Source organism: Ictalurus furcatus, chromosome 15, assembly GCF_023375685.1.
Source record: "Ictalurus furcatus strain D&B chromosome 15, Billie_1.0, whole genome shotgun sequence".
Taxonomy (NCBI): Eukaryota; Metazoa; Chordata; class Actinopteri; order Siluriformes; family Ictaluridae; genus Ictalurus; species Ictalurus furcatus.
In genome coordinates, this window is record NC_071269.1 from 16,028,300 (window position 1) to 16,049,653 (window position 21,354).

Consider the following 21,354-nt stretch of genomic DNA (forward strand, 5'->3'; position numbering starts at 1 on the left):
AAGTGAGCCTTTGCAGTGATCTTGTTTTCTAGCTGCTCACTAAGCTCTGTCCAGATGCTCTAATTAGGAGTAGCTATGTTGCCATTTTGGACTATGGCCTCTTTTAATGAACACAGGACTGTGAAAATGGAATCGCTGTCAACTGCGGGTTTCTTGGGCATCTGGCATAAGCAAGACATAATTACCCACTGAAATAATCCTGACACAAAAAAATGTCATACAGTATAAACTTGTTTTTATGTATTATTGTATTGGTCTGAATATAAGGATAATATAGTAATAATATATAAGGAAAATATATATTAGGACCAGTACAGTGTCGACCCCTTGATGCACAGCATATTTAAAAAAAAAAACCCGAACATGGCTCACATGTGCAACTGACACATGTAATTAGCATTTCATAGCTACATTAGCGATATTAGTATTAGCAATGAGTTTTATGTTCAATAAACATTGACCATCTTTAATCTCTTGAATGTTGTACCATTATTCTTGAAGTTAACTAATAATATTGTAACTGACCATGTTAAAACATTGTACTTTCATTGGTCAGAAATTTGATTTAGTAAGCATGTCGACTTTTCCTCCACTAACTGTACACTAATTTCCACAAGAGCATCTTGAACAGAAGTGCCACTTGCACCTAGTGGTGGCAGTGAAGTGTAGCAGATGATACTCCTTGTAAATAAATAAGAAGTTAAACCAGGAGAGACCAGTGAATGGGACTATTTGGGTGAATTTGGAGCATGTGGGGGCTGTGTGACCTCAGAATGACTTACAAATATTCTTTTTTTATATATATTTATATATATATATATATATATATAAAAACCCAGAGCAGCACAAACAATTGAGACAATTTGGAGACTTTTGCGTCGGGTGGGCGGCCAACTTCACATAGGTAGGTTGATTATTTAAGCCAGAATGTTCAGTTATTAAATAAAAATAGTCATATCTGATTTGTTTATTTGCTACAAAGTAAAAAAGCCACGAGTATTCCTCAAAGAGTGGCGATTCCATAATTTTCTGCCAGGGATTGTAGTTTAGTAATATTGTATCCCCTCACCACTTGGATCTGAAACTTTTCACAAGAACATTGGGCATGAATAAACCATGGATAGGATGCCAGATGTTTGAAGTAATATTGTGTTCCTTGAGATTAATTGATACTGGTTAACTGATCTGTATTTATGTGCTAATTACAGTAAGAAGAAAACCATCTTAAATACAAGTGATTGGTGAAGCTTCAGCATTAAGAGTTGAAAATTTTATGGTTGTGGGCCTGTCAAAGAAACGTCTAAAGCAAGATAAGCTGCAAGTTTGGATTGACAAAAATACTTAGGACAAAACTTTATTGGTTATCAAAATACTGTAACAGCCTTAAAACAGATTTTTTTTTTTTTTCATTTCTGCAATACTGGTTATACAAGGACAAAGAAATGAGTCAGATGAGTGAGAGCAAGTGCAACAGGGAGAAATCTTTCCAAAGGAAAAATGAAACCTTGAGTGAGTATTTGCATTTATAAAATCAAGAAAAATTCTTGACAAAATCCTTCTTAATTTCTTTGGCCCAATTAATCTATAATTTCCCTTTTATTTACTTTATGATTGGCACAGATGTCCTAAAACTCAGTCTGATGTGATAAGGTTATCATTGAAAGGTGACAGTGCTCAGCTCTACAAAGTGCAATGGAAAATAGAAGTCACACCAAAGAAAATGGGCAAAACCACAAAACTGGCACCAGTTCTGAACCTGTTGTGTAAAAGCCACAAGCGGTATTATTACGTACTACTGTCCTGTCACACATTGGCAAGGCAATGTGTGCTCTTTCAAAGGATGCAACACTTCCTCCTGTCTGCTGCTAATGACATTTTAGCTCTTATTCTAAAAAAAAAGCAAGCACACTGCTGCAGTGATATTAAGTCCAATCAGTAACTCACTGGTGTAGACCTTGAAGAATGAGAGCCATCATAACCTGCACCTGCTTAAACAGTACGGTTGAATGCAATGGTTGGGGGGACAGGACGGGACAGTCAGTCTGTGCTAAGAGTATGGAATCAACAAAGAAAGTAGTACAAACTAAAGAACAAAGACAGCAAGAGAATATTCAGTGTTTATGTATCTGGGATGCAGGAGTCTTGCAGTGGATGGCTGCTTCTACTTGAGGCATTGGCATTAGACAGTGATGTGGTATGGGCTCCCAGGAATATGCTCATCACCCCATTTCACCACCAGGATGTACTCGCCCTTCTCTTTCAGCTGGTAGGACACATTATAGAGCCGATTGCCAAGGTGCTTAACCAGAATCTCTTCACAGGGTACTTTAGGACCATCCACTCCAACCAGAAGCATGTTTCGTCCTGTCAAATAAGGAAAATACAGTAACTCAGTAAATGGTGAAGTTTTATTTGGCTTGTCAGACAAAAATCCATCTTTGTCAGGTTGACATACAGTAGGAATTTGTCTGTCACAAAGACATACCTGCTTTGCTACAGTCCACACTGAAGCTATTTTTCTGGTTGATGAAGCCCTTTGTGAGCCCCAGGCCCTTAGCCACCACACGGCTGGCATCGGAACTGCCCCAGCCTGGTGCTGCCTGTTGGGTGGAGGACAAGCTGCGGGTCACAGGATCAACCAATACTGAAGAGGTCTCATGCATGCTGTGGCTAGTGACCAGACGGGAACCTGAGCAAGAAAACAATCATTGAAACTACAAGTAAACATAAATGCAAAAATATAAATAAATAAAGCAATATAACACCACTAGGAGACAAATGCAACACATCCAGCAAGACAATAATTTCCAAAAAGATGTTTTATCTGCTTTAAGGGAAAACACTTTACTGGGAAAAGGTCACAGATTAAATCTACATTTCTCACCAGTAATTTTTGCTTTGAAAGGGCTGCCAACAATGTGGTAGGGTCCACCATATTTAATAGAAATTAGGTAGTTTCCAGGAGCCATTGGTGTGTAGGTGACCTTGTATCCTTCTGGGCATTCCTGACAGTCCATTTTCACCTTTGAAGGTCCATCAATAGTCACAGCCAGTGCTCCAGGACCAGCTGAGCTTGTGTTCACAATGAATTCACATGGTGATCCTACATAGGAAGTAAAAGAAGCACTTAAAAGTCCAATTTTTTACACTTCGTTACTAACGGCAAACTCAACCCGCAGGTTTCGCAGAACACAGACACAAGGTGAATATACATACCAGTGATGCCTCCCTCTAGACCAGCCCCATAAGCAGACACCATGCCTGGGTCTCCAGCCTGGCCTGTCTCTCCCACACGGATCTTGAAGGGGCTTCCAGGGATGTGAGAGCCATTGAATTTCACATCGATCAGGTACAAACCATTTTCCCTGGGAATGAACCTCACTGCATACTTATCTGTGAGAGTTAAAAAGAAAAAAATAAGATGATGGAAGGAGGGTGCAAAATCAGTTGACTGATCATCAGTAAAACATACTTTGTACTGCATGTCATGTTCATCTATTCAAAAGTGAATGATAATAGTCAATGACTAAAAGCAGTTTTAACCATTTAGCCATAAAATAAATAAATAAAAAACCTCTAAACTTTTGCATGTATGACATCGTACGGAGAATTTCATATAAACTTGGGCATGTACAAGTCCTACAGACGTGCAACAAACAGCAAGACACTTTTGCATTATAGCAGAGGTGGGCAATCTTATCTGGAAAGGGCCAGTGTGGGTGCAGGTTTTCATTCCAACAAAACAGGAGGCACACCCGATTCCACCTGTTTAATCAGTTGATCTTGGCTTTCAATAGGTGTGGCCTTCTGCTTGGTTGGAATGAAAACCTGCACCCACACTGGCCATTTCTGGAGAGGACTGCCCACCCCTGCATTATAGAATACTTTGAGTGAAATCGTTACTCTTCACTCAAGAAAGCTGAGCTACACGATTATTACCTTCATCGATCTCAGTGACGCAGCACTCTTCCAATGCCCCTGATGGGCTGTGAACTTTAGCGTCTATAACGCCCTTTGCTCCGTTCAGACTCACAGCAAAAGAAGCAGGTTGGTTCACCTTTAAACCGGACTCCTGTATTCACATAACACTTCACAAAATCAACTAGACATAGAATACACAGCACAGCAGGGTTGGTTAAGTAAAGCCCTTGGATATAACAAAGTACTAGGCTAAAAATTCTATAGCAGTATGACTAACATTGCTTACCTTCAGGCTAACAGAGTTAAAGAGAGGCTAAATGAGAACATTACAAGTCCCAATAAAGACTATTATTGCAGAAACGAGCAGACATGTAAATACACTAGGAGAAGAGAGCTCTCTTTAACTCTTTAGCCCCTGGCCTCCATCCCTGCAGGGCATGTAGGGAGGGAGTAAAACTGTTGGGAGCCTTTAGGACAAGGCACGAGAAATACAAACAGTCCTGCAGTATCCCTCAAACCCCCATCAACCCTCAACACAGCAGCAGCAAAACATTCTCACCAAGACCGTTAGATCTACATCTTCACTGAATTACCATCAACATTATAATGAATATCTGAGTGAAACAACATCTAAAAAGATTTATCAACATTCCATCTCGCTGGTTAAATGTTAAGCTAGCCATTTTTTTTCTTACAAATATGGATATGCAAGAAAGAACTCAATTCTTCTCCTGCTTACTCACATGGAATGAGTAAAAAAACAAAAACCACACAAAAAGTGTCTGATTATAGTAAACAACAAAAATTCAGAACATTTCACCCTTCTCCCCATGATTTTACTACAAGTGCTGTAGCTGAGTTTCTGTGCTGCTGTGCCGAGTGTCGCCTGGGACTTGTTTGGGGGTGGACAAATGTCTGTCTTCCTCGAAGCCTCACCTGAAGACTGGCAACAGTAAGGCGACGAGCATCATCGGAAGGTGAGGCAACAGGCACCACAAAGGGACTGTCAGGGATGTGCTCATCGTTAAACTTGATAGACACTTCATAATCTCCTGCAAAGCAAGTCCAAAAAAAAAAAAAAAAAAAAAAAAAATGAGTAAGCAATATACAAATCACTAACGGCCATTATATTGCACGTCACGAGAAAACCCAGGAGTGCAAGGTTTAAACAGGACTGCCACTCTCTCACCAGGCTCCTGGACAATGTAGGAGACACCACTGGAGCCATCCTTGCGGTCTTCGAAAGCGATCTCTGCTTTGCTGGGTCCCTCCACAGCGATGGATAAGCCTCCAGCTCCAGCCTCGCGAGTCCATATGCTGAACTCAGCTGAAGGAAGCAGGATGAGAAAAGGTCAATTTCTTTTCAATCACAAATATATAGAATCATCTTTACATTTTTAAAACGTACCAGCGTAAACTATTTTATATTAAAAACATGCAATACAGCATGTTCAAAAAAGTCAGTTTTGCAGATAAATAAATTAAACCACACTAACTGCTTGAGATGAAGTGTCCAAAAAAAAAAAAAAAAAAAAAAAAAAAAAGAACTGAAATAAACTGCAATGGCAAACGGCATTTACAGAGTTAATAATGTCAAACATGGACGCAATGCAAATGCCTCTGATGAAAACCATTACCAGTGCCAGCATGCTAAACAGTACACCCCCCCCCCCCAAGTGCAAATATACTATAATATTCACAATTTGCCTGATGATTAACCAGGCCCTACAAGGTGAGTTAATTCATCACAATAATTCAGTATCTGGATTCAGATGTGGCTAGTAGTGTGCAGTTGTATCTACCTTCTGCTAATTACATTGGTCCACCCACCTGGAACTCCAGCCTCTGCTCTCTCTAGTCCAGGGCCTCCTGCACGGACCTTGTGAGCCCCTCCTTCTCCCAGAGGACCTACAGTGAACTGGAATGGTGATCCTGGTACATGCTGCCCCTGGTACTTCACGCTAACCGTGTGAACACCCATTTCAGTTGGAACAAAACGAATGCAGTAAGTATTGTTCTCTCCTTCCATGATCTCCGCCTTGTGCACTTTCCCAGATGGACTAGTCACCTGGGCTGTCATGTCGGCAATGCTGATCTCTACAAGACAGACGTTTTATTAAAAAGTCAGATACATTCAGTAACTGAAGTAGGTGCAGTTCCAGTGGTGGCTCAGTGGTTAAGGCTCTGGGCTACTAGGTTGTGAGATCAAATCCCTGTGCCACAGTCATCTGAATTCGCAATTGTGGCTCAAGTGTATTTTTCTTTGGATAAAAAGTGTCTGACAAAAGGAGCAAACGTAAACTGGCAGCTTAAGAAAAGGTTTGATGGTGTTTACCGGGAATCTTCAGGCTCAGGTCGCACTGGCTGCCGACATTGGCGACAGATGCAGCAGTTCTCTTGCGAGTGATGCTCTCCTTCATCCTGCCTTCTCCAGTCACCTTCACTGTGAAAGCACTGCCTGTGAAACAAGGGAGAAAAAAGGGGTTAGAAATGCATATTTACTTGTACCAGTTTAACCAGTTTATAAAATATGACACACCTGGAACATGCTGGTCAGCAAACTTGATGTTAATGATATAATTTCCTGGCTCAGTGGGGCAGTATGTGACCTTGCAGGTTCCATCCTCTTGATCCTCAGTGTTGATGTCCACCTTACTTGGCCCTTCAATGGATAGGCTAAGGCCTCCATACCCTAGGCAAACAATCACATCGGTCAGTTCATGTCAAGGACTTCAATGAATCTAACCACAAGTTACCTTAAGTACTTTCAAAGAAAACATACCTGCATCTCTGGTATCAATGATGAATTCAGCTGGCTCAAATGTGCGAGCGTCGCTAAGACCCTGGCCAGATACACATACACGACTGGCATCAGCAATCTCCGACTGCTTGATCATGACGGAAATGGGACTGCTGGGAATGTGGCGGCCATTTTTCTTAATGTTCACAAGGTGCTCTCCTATCTCTTTAGGCACAAAGGAGACACCTGGGAAAGGTTGATAGAAAAACAGAAAATTAGGGCATTTATAGTTTACCACATACTGTCCATATTAAAATAGACAACAGGTGAAACCTTGAGCAGAAGAACTTTGAATTCCTGCAATTACTCCTACAGTAAATATCATAACCACACTTACCAACATGTCCATTACGGAGCATCTTGAGCAGACATGGCTCCTCACGACCAGAGGGAGTGGTGAGGGAGGCAGTTAGCTGGCTCAGGTCCAGTTCTCCAATGTCCAATGGGATATCAGCAGCAGAGCCCACCTTTAGATGGGACATGCGCATAGAGTCATCCCCTGTGGACAAACACACTGGCATGAGAACACTGTACTGATATCTCCATGGTCCTGTCATTACATCACTAAATGGGTAACACTCTTCAAGGTAGATTCTCCTTCCCTGTCTGCATAGCCGAGTTACTGACCTGTGATCTTTGCCACATAGGGACTACCAGGGATGTGCTTGTCATTATACTTGACAAGGATGTTGTAGTCTCCAGGTAGAACAGGGAGATAAGACACAGTGCAAGTACCATCCTGGTTGTCAGTGCAGCTGATATCTGCCTTTGAGGGTCCCTCGATGGCCAGAGAGAGGCCACCTGATTAAAGAGCACAGTAATTCAACACAAGCTCAGTTCCTACTATCCACAAATGTTCCACAAACAAGTTCCATGAATGTGGAAAAAAAAAAAATACCACTGTACCTTCTCCAGCATCCTTGGTGTTAACAGTGAAAACTGCAGGCTTATTGACCATGCCATGAATAAGGCCTGGACCATAAGCAGTTACATGACCACTGTTGACATAATCCACATAGAACTGCAGCGGACTTCCTGTCAGGGAAATAAAATCAGTTGGCGTTAGGCAGAGTTAATTTTCTGAATGTACTTTCTAAAGGTCCTAGTATGCATGCTGTACCTGGAATGTGTATTCCATCATATTTGATGTCCATCTCATGCAGTCCAGCCTCAGTGGGAGCGTACTTCACTGTGACCGTGCCGTCTTTGTTATCTGCGATGTCTGGCTTGGCCACTTTCCCAGATGGCATCCTTACTTCACCTGAAGATGATCAGGTATCAAAATTTAAAGACTATCCCCAGATGTGTCTCTTACATGCTGAGGCCAAAGAGTAGAATATAAAATCTTCAAAAAATTACCAGTGATCTCTCCCTTCTGGATGGTAAATGGAATGACCAAGTCGAAAGGTCTCAGTCCAGCCACGTCCAGTCCGTTCATTCCCATAGCCCTGTCTGTTGCCTGGGAGGCAGAGAGAGAGTATAAAGATCTGAGTACAAATTCTCAATTGATTTATTCAACCATAAAAGGTTCTCATTACATTTGAAATAAAATCATATTTGGTTTGAAATGTTGCTCAATTGGATAGCTAGTATCTAAATTTACAGTAAGAAATAAAAGATCAAAATATGAATACCACTGATACCTTTAATCATTTAATTCAAACAATTTTAAATGACAAATGATTTGATGTTTCCAAAAAAAAAAAAAAAAAAAGTAGTCAGAATTACATCCCCAACAAAGGAAAAGATGATGGTAATGACAAGGATGATATAGCCACCAACATGGACATCATGAGAGGAGAATAAAGGCTCAAATCATGTTTGTGATTCGCAAGTCTGGACAATAGCAGTGAAAGCCAAGCAGACAGGACAAGTGACTCATGGGGACACACCACAGGAAAGAACCAATAATCTGAACAAAACCACATTACACTCAGCAAATAGCAGCACCCGACAAACAGCATTAACGTCCGACACACATCCAGCCATTTTGTTAAATGCAGACTTCCACATTTATTGCTTTCAAAATGGCAGACACTATTTGAATGGCAACAAATTAGGAGTTAGATGAAACAGGGTAGGGCCTACACCCACAGGACGAGAATGGAGATGAGAGAGAATGTTGAGGGACAAATGAGGGTGGACATAATGGATAGGGAGGAAAGGGGGTGGTGGGGTAAGTGTCAGTACCCATGGCTGGCCCCTGTTGGGCGCGTAGGCGTACTGCGGGACCTGCGTCTGCTGCATAAGTTGGTCAGGGGAGGCACCTTCCAAAGCCTGAGACAGGATGACACAATCAAGAGTGAAATAATCCTAAAACTTAGGCATTATACTGGTAAAGATCAGGTCTGGGAAGTTGCTTATTAAGTATGAAATCTCGGACTTGGTTTGCAACCTTAAAGTCTCAGACACCAGAATACCACAAACCTTAAACTACCTGAACCCACTAAAGGTATTTAAAGCCATTTTAAAAAAAGTTCATTTAATTAAAGAAGCCTATTGTGAGTGTTTAAGAGGACTTATGTTTGAACAAGACAGGTATTCTTTCCAAAGTTAAGGTGGAAGTAAAATAATAATAAAAAAAAAATAATAATAATAAAAAAAAAAAAGTCTACATACCATGACCTGGAAGGGACTGTTGGGAATGTGTTCGCCTCCAAAGCGCACACAGATGACGTACTTCCCAGGTTGAGGCGCTGTATAAAAGATATCAAATGTTCCATCCTCATTCTCAACCACGTCCACATCCACCTCTGCACCATCTGGAGTGCACACTGTGCAGGTCACCTTCCCCTTCCCAGCAGCTTTAGCATCCACAGTGATGACAGTCTGTTCCCCAATCTGTATAGTGGGACCGACTCCAGCACCTGGTGGACACCAAAAAATTACCTTCAAAAGTCTGGTTGCAGCTGTGGGTTTTTCCTCTCGACTTAAATTGAACTATTTAACTCATCTATAGTAATATTCATTCCACCATGCATTCTGCCTCAGCATAAACCTATGACACTGTGGCAACAGACAGAGGAAGAAATGGAGGTCGAAAGGTTGAAATTCAGACTGGCTGAATGTTTTGGTGCAGCTTTCACAATTACACATCCAGAACACAATCTTGAGCTTTAATACACTAAATTTGGCAGATTTGTAAGTGAAAAAAGCAGCCCTCATTTGTGATAAACTGGAATAAAACTGCATTTACACAATTGTGCAGTCTGCTGATTTGACCAATTATTGAAAGCAGCCTTTCATGTGTCTGTTACCTCAGATGTCTAACTGGTATGAGCCTATTATAAAGATCATTAATATAGAATTTCTGTCAGAGGAAAGAAAAAAAAATCTTAATGTTTATACAAATGTTTATTTCAGTAACCTTAATGGCACATTCCACCATTCAGCCATAGGAAAATCAGGCTTAAGTTAGTTATTAGTCTGTCTTCAGTAACACAACATGCTCCGTTATGCCATTAAAAAATAAATAAATAAAAAGGCGGGGGGGTGGGGGGTGGGTTGACGAAGAGGATCGACCAAGTCCCTGACCCAAGAACAGCTGTCCTCAATGCGTGTTAAAATGCATAAATTTCTTCTCCTGTGTTAATTAGTTTTAAGGACTACTTCAGCAGACTCAAAAAACACACACTATGTATTTATAAAAACACAGTGTATGCTGTCAAAGCATTACGCTGCCATTCTGCATGCAAAAGAGTCGAGTCCGGAGCAAGACATTTATCGAAGCGCTTACCCAAACCGTGACCTCCGATTGAGACTGTGAGCCCGTGAGAAGCAGAGAGTGAAAAAGTGAAAAGTAAAAGTCAGAACAAAATACAATAAAATGTGCTCAAAAAAGAAAAAAAACAAAAAACATTTAAACCAAGTGGTGAATAGAGTGTGCTGGGAATGTGAGCAGCTCTGCACAAAAAGTGACGTGTCCAAGTGGATGACAGAACTGGGAACCACACACAGACACCAAACAGAATTATAGAAACCCATTTGTAATGGGTTTCTTAACGGTCCAGCTTGAGCACCAAGTTAAGACAATCCAAACCTCAAATGGGTGTTTAAAAAAAAAAAAAAGTGCCAAATAAGTCATTTACAATAGTTCCCCTATGGCAGAATTAATCAATCTATTGTACTCAAAATATTTTAAGCTTTTCCCATCATGATCCACAAAAGACCTTTAGTTCTGTTGTGGAAACAAACCTCTTGATTCATTATGAATATACTGCTTTGGTGTACAGACCTTAATATTTACACTGAACCCTTTCTGTACAACTACACAATCACAATGAACTAGGAAAATGTGCATAATGTCTATTAAAAAGTCTATTAAAAAACAACAATTGAAACCTTAAGTGGATCAGAGGACTGGTGTTGAAGGGCCTACCTGTGACTGTGCACTTGCTGGCATCTCCTGTAGGGAGAGCTCGAATGCGGTATGGGGAATATGGGATTTCATCACCACCATATTTAATAAGGATGGTGTAGCGACCAGTCATATCAGGCACATAGGAGACTAGGTAAGTCCCATCCTGGTTATCACGAATGTTGGCCTTCTTGGGCTTCCCTTCTGGATCCTGAAAAAAAAAAGACAGGGATGAAAATGAACTATCCAACCATCTTACATCTAGTACAATTCAAAACATTTCTTGCACTTACAGTAATCTGGACAGCTAAAAGTCCCTCTCCTGCATCCTTCGCATCAATGGTAAACTCCACTGGCAGGCTGGCAGGCACCCCAGTAGTGTTAAGACCAGGTCCACTGGCACGCACCTTACTGGCATCATGTGTGGGCAGAACCTTCAACTTATAAGGGCTATAATGGAGAAGGGATGTGTATGAGAGACAGAAAAATGGTGAAGTAGGGATAATGAAAACATTTACTCCTTGCTAAATGTCTTCCATTGAACACTAGCAAACTTGAGTTTTCCTCAGTTGTAACTATAATGTGTCATAGGTTACCTCAACTAACAAGTATCACTCGAGTCTTTTGGGAACTAAGGTGAACCAAGCAATCCTTCCCAGCCAATTAGAATGCATGACTGTGAGGCTGTGTCATGAAATGGGACATAGGGTCTGATTAAAGTGATGACTAGTCTGAATACTGAATCACTTAAATAGATGTGTACCTGCGTGGGATCTCCTCATCAGCATACAGCACATTGATGGAATATGGCCCTTCTTTGGTGGGCACATAGCTTACAGTGTGAGTCTGATCTCCATTATCGACCACCTCAACTGGTTCCACAACACCTGCACAAGACGCATGCAAAAATAAGTATATTCCAGTTAATGGTAAATAATATTCTAGGTCATGTTGAATCATTTATAATGGTGGAAACATGAAGCCCTCCCTCACCTTTGGGACCCTGCACTCGGACTTGCAGAGGAGCTACTCCTGCCTTGCTGGCATCTACAGTGAAGACCTGTGGGATATTAGCTCGTACATTGGTCCCAAGACCCTGGCCTTGGCATTTGACTTTAGTGGGATCAACAGTATCATGAACAGGCACAGAGAATGGGCTTCCTATAAGAGCAAACAGTGGAAGAAACGTGTCACTTATCAAATGGAAAAAAAAACAAAAAAAAAAACAGAACTTTTGAGAAAAAGAAAATACTAACCAGTGACAGGTTTTCCACCATAGGTAATATTAAGGTTGTAAGTCCCTGGCTCATATGGGATGTACTCTACAGAGCAGCTGCCATCTTTATTATCAGTGCAGGACATCTTTGCTTCTGATGGTCCCTCCATAGCCAGGCCCAGGCCTCCTGTACCAGCCCCACTAAACAGACATTGAGAGAGGAATCAAGTACCAGACCAAAAAACAAACAAAAAAAAAAGACCAAATTCTCCAACAGTAGAAACTACTTCAACACCAACCGGGTCTCCACAGTGAATTTGTTGGGTTTGTTGGTGATTCCAGACTGCAGTCCTGGGCCATGCACACGCACACGTGCAGGATCACAACCCTCTGTTACAGGCACACGGAATGGACTATTGGGCACTGGAGCAGAATCATAAGAAACCTCTACACTATGTGGACCTGCCCAGAGAAAATATTTATTAGGCCAACATTAAACTTGAATTAACCAAATCAAGACCCAGATATGGATTCAACTTCAATTACTTTATCATTACAAGTACACACAAGACCTAAGGCTTACCTTCTTCATAGGGAGTGTATTCTACTTTGTAGGTACCATCTCCCAGGTCTCTAATAAGAGCCTCAGTGCAGTTACCAGATGGGTTGTTGATGCAGGTCTTGATGTGATTGCCACCAGTTTTTGTTAGGGCACGAGCATCAACGGTGAAATCTGTGGTAGCCTCTCTGAAAACCCCTTCAAGACAACAATTCCAAGGAAATTAGAACCATCTTTAAAAAGGTTAGGATTTTGTCTACAATTGTATACAATTCACAATTTATGCAAATTCATAAACATACTTAAAACCTATTACACCAAGTAAGCCTACAAGATGGTGATTATGGGGAACCTCAAATGTATTTGGGTCCAGAAAACTACCTTTGCCTTCAACTCCCGGTCCAAAGACTTTCACACCACCGGTTTCAACAGCTGGCTCCACATTTAATCTTGATGGGAAGTTTGGCACATCCTGGCCACCATAGCGGATGGTAAGCGTGTATGCGCCAGGGTACAGGGGAATGTAGGTTATGGTATAAGTTCCATCTCCATTATCCTGAATGTGCACCTCTGCTTCAGTTCCATTATCAGAGATGATCTCAATGGTTAATTCGGCAGGGCCAGCATTGGTGCAGTCTACCACAAACTGGCCAGTCTCACCAACCTTAGCTCGCTCCAAACCTGGACCAGAGCAACGGACCTGCAGACACAAGCAATAAAAAGGTCAGGGAAAAAAAAGATCCATTAGTTGAAGAGTGGGTAAACATCTGAGCATTTATCTGAAATGCAACACTGCTCCACCTTAGATGGGTCAGTGGGAGCTACGGCCTCCACAGGGAAGGGGCTTCCTGGGATGGGAGCACCATCGTAAGTGAGCTCCACCTCATAAGGTCCCTTGTCTCTGGGGATGAAGCGAACTTGGCTGGTTTCTGGGCTCAACCCTGGTTCCACCTTACAGGGCACCGATTTACCACCAGGTCCAATCACCTTTGCAGCAACTTTACCTTGACCACCTGCACCCTTTGATTTGACTGTAATCTCCTGGTCTTTTCCAACAATCATCTCTGAGGTAAAAAAAAACAAGATGCAAGAGTTAACTCAGAAAAGAACTAGAGAATAACCATTTCTAGAAACGCATTTGAAAAGGTCAAAGGAAATAGGGCTGTCATGACATACTGTCGCCAAGGCCTGCAACATTAATCTTGCTCAGATCAAGGGAAGGAGCCACAGGCACAGCAAAGGGAGTTTTGGGAATGGCATCACCACCATAGGTCACATTCACACCCAAATTACCCTGAATAAAAAAAAATAAATTGACAAAATTGTATAAATGAGGGCCAAGGTTATTTATTTACTTATTTTTATATAAACTCAACTTGCTTTTGTTATTTTTCTACCACAAAGTGTACTTACCTGTTGCACTGGAGTGTATTTGACAGTATAAGTGTTGTCGTGGTTGTTGATAATATCAAAGTCCCGCACTGCCTCACCCTTGTTGGGCCCAGTAAACTGAGCATCCAGCTTGGCTTTGCCTGCACCCTTCGTATTCACAGTGAAATGAGTGGGTTTGTTCAGTTCTACACCTGAGGAGGATAAAAAGGGAGTGTAGAGCTTAAATAACCTCTTTGCACACTTGAAGGTTAAGACACTACTCAATGTGATTATATGTTTTGTTTCATTTCATCACCTGTGCGGTTAAGACCAGGTCCCTCTGCTTTGACTTTGCTGGCATCATGAGAGGGATCCACTTTAATTCTGACTGGCGACATTGGAATAGGCTAAAAGACAAAACGTACATCAGAGACAAGCAGCACCAACCTATATGCATGCCAACACATGAACACACATGTATGTGTTACCTGATCAGCAAACAGCACCATGATAGTGTAGCTGCCAGCTCCTGGAGGAGTGTATTTAACTGTGAAGGTGTCATTATCGTTTCTGATTATGTCAAAGTCAATGTCAGACTCAGCTGGTCCCACAACACCAGGAGCACACTTAATCCCAATGCTGATGTCACCTACAGAGACATGAAGTCATGTATCTTATATTACGGAGACAAAGAAGAATGAATTGATTAACCAAAAAAGTCACGAGTGCTAAAATGAATATGGTCATACCCTGACCAGCCTCTGCACAGTCCACAGTGAAGTATGTTGGTTCAAAAGCCTTCAGACCAGTCTTGGCAACACCAGGTCCAGATACTTTCACCTTATTAGGATGGCATCCAGCTCCAATAGTCATCTACAGGTTTAAAAAGAAGAATCCAGCAACATTAAACAAACAAAACCACAACAGTAATAAATTTTATTTATTTATTTATTTTTAAACCTTGTACAATTCTATCCTCTGTGTAAAAATGTCTTTGTTGATTTCCACATTGACTGACCCTGAATGGGCTTTCCGGGATATTGACTCCACCCCAGGACACCATGACTGTGTGTTTAACGGGCTTGCGAGGGGTGTAACTGCAGCTGTATGTCCCATTACCATTATCCTTTACTTGCACATCGACTGGATTTCCATCTCGGTCCTGACAGTGAAAAAAACCAAAAAAACCCCCCCAAAAAAACAAAAAAACAAACAAACAAAAAAAAACAACAAATAAACCATTATCCTTCTATATACAATTATGCTCAAACACAAAAAAAGGATACAGATACATACCTGGGCCTGAATCTTTAGAGGTGCTTTGCCCCCCAGTTTGGCATCCACTGTGAATTCTGCTGGCTTGCCAACCGCTAGACCAGTGCTCTGAAGTCCTGGGCCATAGGCCTTCACCTGAAATACAAATGAGCAAGAAGATTAGTGAAATGCCTCCCTTCCCTTCCCCAGCAGTTAGTTTGGCTAGCAGACATGGAACACATCTCTGTACCTTGTCAGGGAAGAAGTCTCTGTCTGGTGCTGGTTTGATCTCAGCCATGAAGGGGCTGTGTTGGATGTCCTCATTTTTACAAAGCACATGCACTGCGTACTCCCCTGGCTCAGTGGGCCAGTAACGCACATCGCAGGAGCCATCACCCTTATCATCACACTCAATCTTGGCTGGAGATGGGCCCTCCACAGAGAAACCTAAACAGGAAGTCAAGCATTAAATTTGAAATGGGTGAACATGCATCAGCTGACACTTAGAACTACAAAAGTGTCCTAAGAATCAGAAATACAAAGTGCTAGCGAAACTTGCCTAAAGTGCCAACATCATCTCCAACTGCCTCCACCACAAAGTCAGCAGATTTGCCAACAATGCCACCTTCCAAGCCTGGGCCCCATGCCCGCACCTGCTGTGGCCCAGCCTCACTGCTTACTTTCACCTCGAATGGACTGAAACAAGAAAGAAAAGGAAAAAAAAAAAAAACCCCAAAAAACACAGGGATAGGAAGGGAGAACAAGGAAAGACATAAGATTTAGAACATCTTTTTTTTTGCCATCTTGGAATTGGGACTAGATACAATCAATACAATTATCAAATATTCTAACCTGCGAGGAATATGCTGGCCACCCCAGGTAATGGTAATGATGTAGTTTCCAAGTGTGGTGGGGTAATACTCAAAGCTATAGACTCCATCTCCCAAGTCCTTCTTCTTACAGGGCTCCTCCAGACCCTCTGTAATATACACAGGCACAAAGATCATAATCAGTATAATCGAAAACACAATCAGGCATAGTTGCTACTCAGCTAGCACTTCACTCACTTGGCCCTTTGATGGTGACCTTCAACTCTCCAGTGCCAGCTCCTTTGGTATAGACCTTAAACTCTGCAGTCTCCTTGATCCTCAGGCCTTTGGGCTGCAAACCACGGCCTTTGGCTCTGCACAAACTGGGGTTACATGCTGCAAAGGGACATGAGACAAAGTGATTAACATATCACACTTCAAACATGCAAGTTAATGCTCTGAATGGTTGGGCTTTTAGAAGTAGTCAGGAAATTCCAGGCATGGTGCAGTGGAGATAAGGAACTGCAAGTTCCAGAGCTACATATCTGTACCAAGCATGGTTAAATGTGGCTAAAACAGCAGCATGTCATATTAGTAAAGGAAATGGGAGTTTTATTGTAATGAGCGATAAAATGTTTTATTAATATTCTGTAAAAGATAACTGCTGAAAGGGTCACCGAGTCATGGGGATGCCCCATAGTTTCAAAGCAATGGCAATAACATAATATGAACGTCGGTTTTCAAAAGGGGACAGTATGAGTGAGTTGCATGAAAAGTCACATGCAGCAGGTCAACAGCAAGCAAAGTACCCAAAAGATCCAAGGTGACAGGAAAGCACATCAGAGGTCAACAGGCTGATCCAAAAAAATAGGAAGAAAGACCAGCAACAGTTGTCCTTCAGGAGGGAGAAGAAAATAATAGACCAGGAAATATAAGAAAGAGAAAAACACAAAGATGGACCATGTGTAGTAAAAGACAAATGTATTTTCTAGGACTCTTTGCTCTTTGTCTCTGCAACCCACACTCCTGCTACCTTTTCCCTACTGGCTCCTCACCTTCTCCAACGCTGACCGTGTAGGGGCTCTTCGAGATCTGGCCCCCAGCAAATGTTATGTAAATTGTGTGCTGGCCCTCCTGGGTGGGTTTGTAGGTGCAACGGTAGCTGCTATTGCCTTTATCCTCAATGTGGCACTCCACTGTGTCCTTCTTGCCACTGGGGTCAATAATGACCACCTCAACTTCTCCCATTCCAGCACCTGAAAATGAAAGTGAATCTTCTGTAAATATAATTTCTCTTCAACGCTACAACCCCAAACTGATTGTTGAGAGCCATTTAACACAAGTCTGACATAAATGACCTAAAGTGCTTAAATCTGCATTTCTGTTATTACCAGCAGTGTATACATCAAAGTAGGTGGTTTTGTTGGCAATGTTGCCCACAGCCTCAAGACCTGGTCCCTGGGCAGTAACCTTGCTGGAGTCACCCTGAGCCATCCCCACCTCCACCTCAAATGGGCTCTTTGAAATATGCAGGCCTGCAAACAGCACCGTTACCTATAATACAAGATAAAGGTCACAGATTAAGAATGTAATGGGTAAAAAATCATCCTATAATGCACATCTACTAGACAATGACCATTATCAAGCCTCCATTATATTCAGATAGGACCCAATTACCTTATGTGGCCCAGTTACTTTAGGAACATAGACTACTGAGAAAGTGCGATTCTTGTCATTGTTGGGAGTGACTTTAGCCTCCTCACGATGGCCTGCGGGGTCTTCTACATAAACCAGCACCTCTCCTTGGCCTGCGCTGATTGTCTCCACAGTGAACACAGCCTTTTTCATCACTACGTTACCAGTAGGCTCAATGCCTAAAAAGAGGAAGAGAGTTCTATGCAACGCCTATGGATATCTATTGAATAACCCAACAGTTGTTTTCTACGAGCTTTATACTCGGAAAATAAAATGACAAATGTCAGTGTACCTGGTCCATAGGCACGAGCCTTTTTGGGGTTGAGTTTGGGGCGTAGTGGGGCGCCAGGCTTCAGCTTTGCCTTAGGGAACTGTGACAGGTATGTCATAACCGAGTGTTCGTCCACATTGGGATCAACAATTTCTTCTGGAGTGATGACCTGGTAGAGAGAAACAGGTGTAAGCAGATGAATCAACACCGCCCCCCCCCCAAAAAAAAACAAAAAAACCCCACACCCCAAAAAAACAAAAACGGCCTGTACAAAATGAGTCATAACATAGACTGTCACCTTGGAGACAGGCACCTTAGAGACCACATGCCAGTCTGTGGCATTAGTTGGTTGGCACATGACATGCGACAGCAGGAAACTTTACCAACCACACTTGTAACTGACAGCACGCAATGCGCCACAGATGGTTAAAAAAAAGAAGCCTATTTCAAAACTTCATTGGTTTCATTTCTGTAGTAGCAAAAATCAGTTTAAAAAAAATCAACCCAATTTTTTTTTTAACCAGGTACTGCATTAAAACCTTTGTAGAAAGCAAAGAGTAATGAAAATACAGTGGTTGTTTATTTACTTTGCTAGGCATAAGGGTTTTCCAATGGGTATCAGCATTAAAAATCATACAAATTGAAAACATCCAATTTTACTCTGAATTTTTTTTTTTTTTTTTTTTTAAATGACAGAAAAGTAAGGTCCCTTGTACCCAGTAATGTTATCCTGAATTTCAGGAACATAGGGATGATTTTTCCTCTCAATGAAGCTATAAGGTTTTTAAAATGACTCTGTAGAAGAGGAGCATAAAATGTAATCAAAACTTTTTTTAAAAAAAAGGTTAACTCTTTTCTGTAGGAAAAGTATGAAAGCCAAAGTGAGCGTTTCTGCAATAGTAATTATAGTCTGAGCAGGCCACTGCATAGACCACATACACATCCTATAAAAAGAAGCTTGGAAGCAGAGAATTTTAATAAATTATTTGCATTCAAATTACTTGAATCATTTTAGCCCTAGTGATATGTAGGATTATCCTCAGACAATGAAAAATTAGTCACCTGAGGAACACCGAGCCACTCGTCAGCCTGCTGCATTGCCTCACGTGCATTGTCCACAGGCTTTGTCTGATCCCAGGAGTCCCAGTCCGGACACAGACCTGAAGAGTTAACGACATTTTCATATATGGTTACTCTAAATCATTAACTAGCAATTAGATTAGTGTTTACATTGTTGATTGTTAACTTCTTATTAGATGTTTTGTAAACACTTCATTGTAATGCTGTCTTCTTTCCAATATCACTGCTTTTGAATGATTTGTAATTGCTGTATTTTTAATTCTCTCTACACCATCAACTCAAATAACGGAACTACGCAAACTCTCTCAAAAATGTAAACATTAGTTGACTGAGGTGTCAGATAGCCAGATGTCTGAACCAAGATAGCTTTTAATTCCTCCAATCTCCCCCACCCACCTCAGTGACCTACCTGGGGCACAACTGTCCACCAATGCTCCCAGAGCTTTGCCTGACTGCCAGTCGCGGCTGAAATTGGTTATTGGAAGCTCGGGCAGCTTGTTCTGGATCCAGCCCAGGAGCCTCTGCTTTGGTGTTTTCTGCTTGGCGTCGTCTGTGTCCTCTTCCTCGTCCCACATGGGCATGGAGATAGAGTAGTGCAGAATGAGGGTCCATATCAACCCTAGGATGAGCTTCAGGTTCCCGTCCACAATGGCTTTACTGTCTGGGAGTGGGGTGGGGGGATGGGGGGGTTAGTCAAAGAGAAAGAAGTGATTACATATACTAAGCAAATATTTAAAAATAAATAAATAAAATTTTTTTATATATGATATATATATATATATATATATATATATATATATATATATATATATAAAGCTAGACATTATAGACAAAGCTGTGTCATTTTCCCTCATGGCCTTTTCCAAAGATGAAATCATTTTATATTTTATAAAGTAGTGTAATTTATTTTAATGACAAATCTCTCATTCAAAAATGCTTTTAAAGAAGGGAAGTCTTCACCATCTGCACATTTTTCTCAAAATCCACCATGATTTCAGTTAAACTGCATAGATTGTTTTAGATGATGCATAGATGCAGATTTTTGGCATGAAACTACCTGCAGATTGTTTTAATGCAAAATGCCTTTTCTCATCTTTGTGAGAAATCATGCAACAGTGGCCACCAGCAAGGTCAACATATGTACCAGCAGAGAAGCAAAACTTGTTACCCTTCTCCACCCAGTTTTAAAATAAACACACAAAGATCTAAACCCAGCAAAGACTGGCCATGAGAACCATTAGTCATACTTCTCCATTTCTCTGAACCAAATGAAGCACACACCCATCAGAGCGCAAACAGCCACAATGTTCCCCAGTTGCAAGCACTAATGCAGAATTACAATAATTTTATATATATATATATATATATATATATATATATATATATATATATATATATATATAAAGCCACAACAATCTACTCTTGGCCGAGATGCATATAGCCCAAGCTTCTTAGATAGTGCGAGTCATTATCAGATTTTAGTGCAGCAATACTTTTGGAGTGGGCTGAGGTCTTGATTCAACTGAACATGTTTGCTTGAGAACACTTAAATCTATATAGATGAGGCCCTTTCAGTACTCCACATTATTGCTTCCCCTCCCCAAAGAGTAATAAATGGAGCTCGAATCAATTCATCATTGTTGTGGAATTGTAGCAGAGTGGACAACACATTGGTCCACAGCTACATGCCAGCCCATGCATATGTGCCCTAGGGTAGGGCTCTGAAGATTTGCATAGCTTCCTTTGATCAGTAAATGCCGTTTCACTCCAAACCCATTACCCAACAGCAATGTTCACCAAGCTGAACCAAAAGCACCCTTAACCGATTAGCACATAAGAAAAATCGTAGACAAAACAGCCTTAAATAGACACCTAAACGAACTGTATATTTTTAAGATCTCAGAACATTTCATCCTGCTCATGACCCTCACTACTTATTCAACACTCTTGCTGCCATGTTAAACAATACATTTGAATTTGCCTTCTCCAGAGTGTGTTCTAGAAACCACAATAACCTCTCC

General features: G+C 41.3%; 1 protein-coding gene across 2 annotated transcripts in view; it reads right to left on the reverse strand.

Annotated features, from left to right (window-relative positions):
* Window positions 1-1,322: 1,322 nt before the first annotated feature.
* flna (filamin A, alpha (actin binding protein 280)) overlaps window positions 1,323-21,354 on the reverse strand; it is a 31,105-nt gene continuing 11,073 nt past the window's right edge. The window contains exons 3-47 of one of the 2 annotated variants that reach the window (XM_053642936.1): window positions 19,743-19,994; window positions 19,316-19,413; window positions 18,275-18,422; window positions 17,965-18,161; window positions 17,679-17,841; window positions 17,343-17,543; window positions 16,546-16,683; window positions 16,331-16,457; window positions 16,038-16,174; window positions 15,729-15,925; window positions 15,521-15,634; window positions 15,243-15,386; window positions 14,974-15,097; window positions 14,713-14,873; window positions 14,541-14,631; window positions 14,267-14,436; window positions 14,030-14,147; window positions 13,655-13,917; window positions 13,235-13,553; window positions 12,878-13,051; window positions 12,594-12,756; window positions 12,335-12,495; window positions 12,072-12,239; window positions 11,842-11,965; window positions 11,372-11,528; window positions 11,100-11,289; window positions 10,458-10,481; window positions 9,341-9,588; window positions 8,912-8,998; window positions 8,081-8,180; window positions 7,842-7,982; window positions 7,628-7,756; window positions 7,349-7,522; window positions 7,059-7,220; window positions 6,704-6,907; window positions 6,461-6,613; window positions 6,257-6,379; window positions 5,752-6,018; window positions 5,111-5,248; window positions 4,858-4,973; window positions 3,940-4,072; window positions 3,217-3,393; window positions 2,885-3,103; window positions 2,486-2,689; window positions 1,323-2,364 (exon numbers count right to left, since the gene is read on the reverse strand). In XM_053642936.1, coding sequence (XP_053498911.1) covers window positions 2,180-2,364; window positions 2,486-2,689; window positions 2,885-3,103; window positions 3,217-3,393; window positions 3,940-4,072; window positions 4,858-4,973; window positions 5,111-5,248; window positions 5,752-6,018; window positions 6,257-6,379; window positions 6,461-6,613; window positions 6,704-6,907; window positions 7,059-7,220; window positions 7,349-7,522; window positions 7,628-7,756; window positions 7,842-7,982; window positions 8,081-8,180; window positions 8,912-8,998; window positions 9,341-9,588; window positions 10,458-10,481; window positions 11,100-11,289; window positions 11,372-11,528; window positions 11,842-11,965; window positions 12,072-12,239; window positions 12,335-12,495; window positions 12,594-12,756; window positions 12,878-13,051; window positions 13,235-13,553; window positions 13,655-13,917; window positions 14,030-14,147; window positions 14,267-14,436; window positions 14,541-14,631; window positions 14,713-14,873; window positions 14,974-15,097; window positions 15,243-15,386; window positions 15,521-15,634; window positions 15,729-15,925; window positions 16,038-16,174; window positions 16,331-16,457; window positions 16,546-16,683; window positions 17,343-17,543; window positions 17,679-17,841; window positions 17,965-18,161; window positions 18,275-18,422; window positions 19,316-19,413; window positions 19,743-19,994 — 7,283 coding nt within the window. In that variant the 3' untranslated portion in view covers window positions 1,323-2,179. The remainder of the gene's footprint in view (window positions 2,365-2,485; window positions 2,690-2,884; window positions 3,104-3,216; window positions 3,394-3,939; window positions 4,073-4,857; window positions 4,974-5,110; window positions 5,249-5,751; window positions 6,019-6,256; window positions 6,380-6,460; window positions 6,614-6,703; window positions 6,908-7,058; window positions 7,221-7,348; window positions 7,523-7,627; window positions 7,757-7,841; window positions 7,983-8,080; window positions 8,181-8,911; window positions 8,999-9,340; window positions 9,589-10,457; window positions 10,482-11,099; window positions 11,290-11,371; window positions 11,529-11,841; window positions 11,966-12,071; window positions 12,240-12,334; window positions 12,496-12,593; window positions 12,757-12,877; window positions 13,052-13,234; window positions 13,554-13,654; window positions 13,918-14,029; window positions 14,148-14,266; window positions 14,437-14,540; window positions 14,632-14,712; window positions 14,874-14,973; window positions 15,098-15,242; window positions 15,387-15,520; window positions 15,635-15,728; window positions 15,926-16,037; window positions 16,175-16,330; window positions 16,458-16,545; window positions 16,684-17,342; window positions 17,544-17,678; window positions 17,842-17,964; window positions 18,162-18,274; window positions 18,423-19,315; window positions 19,414-19,742; window positions 19,995-21,354) is intronic. The other variant, XM_053642938.1, reaches the window with a different exon arrangement.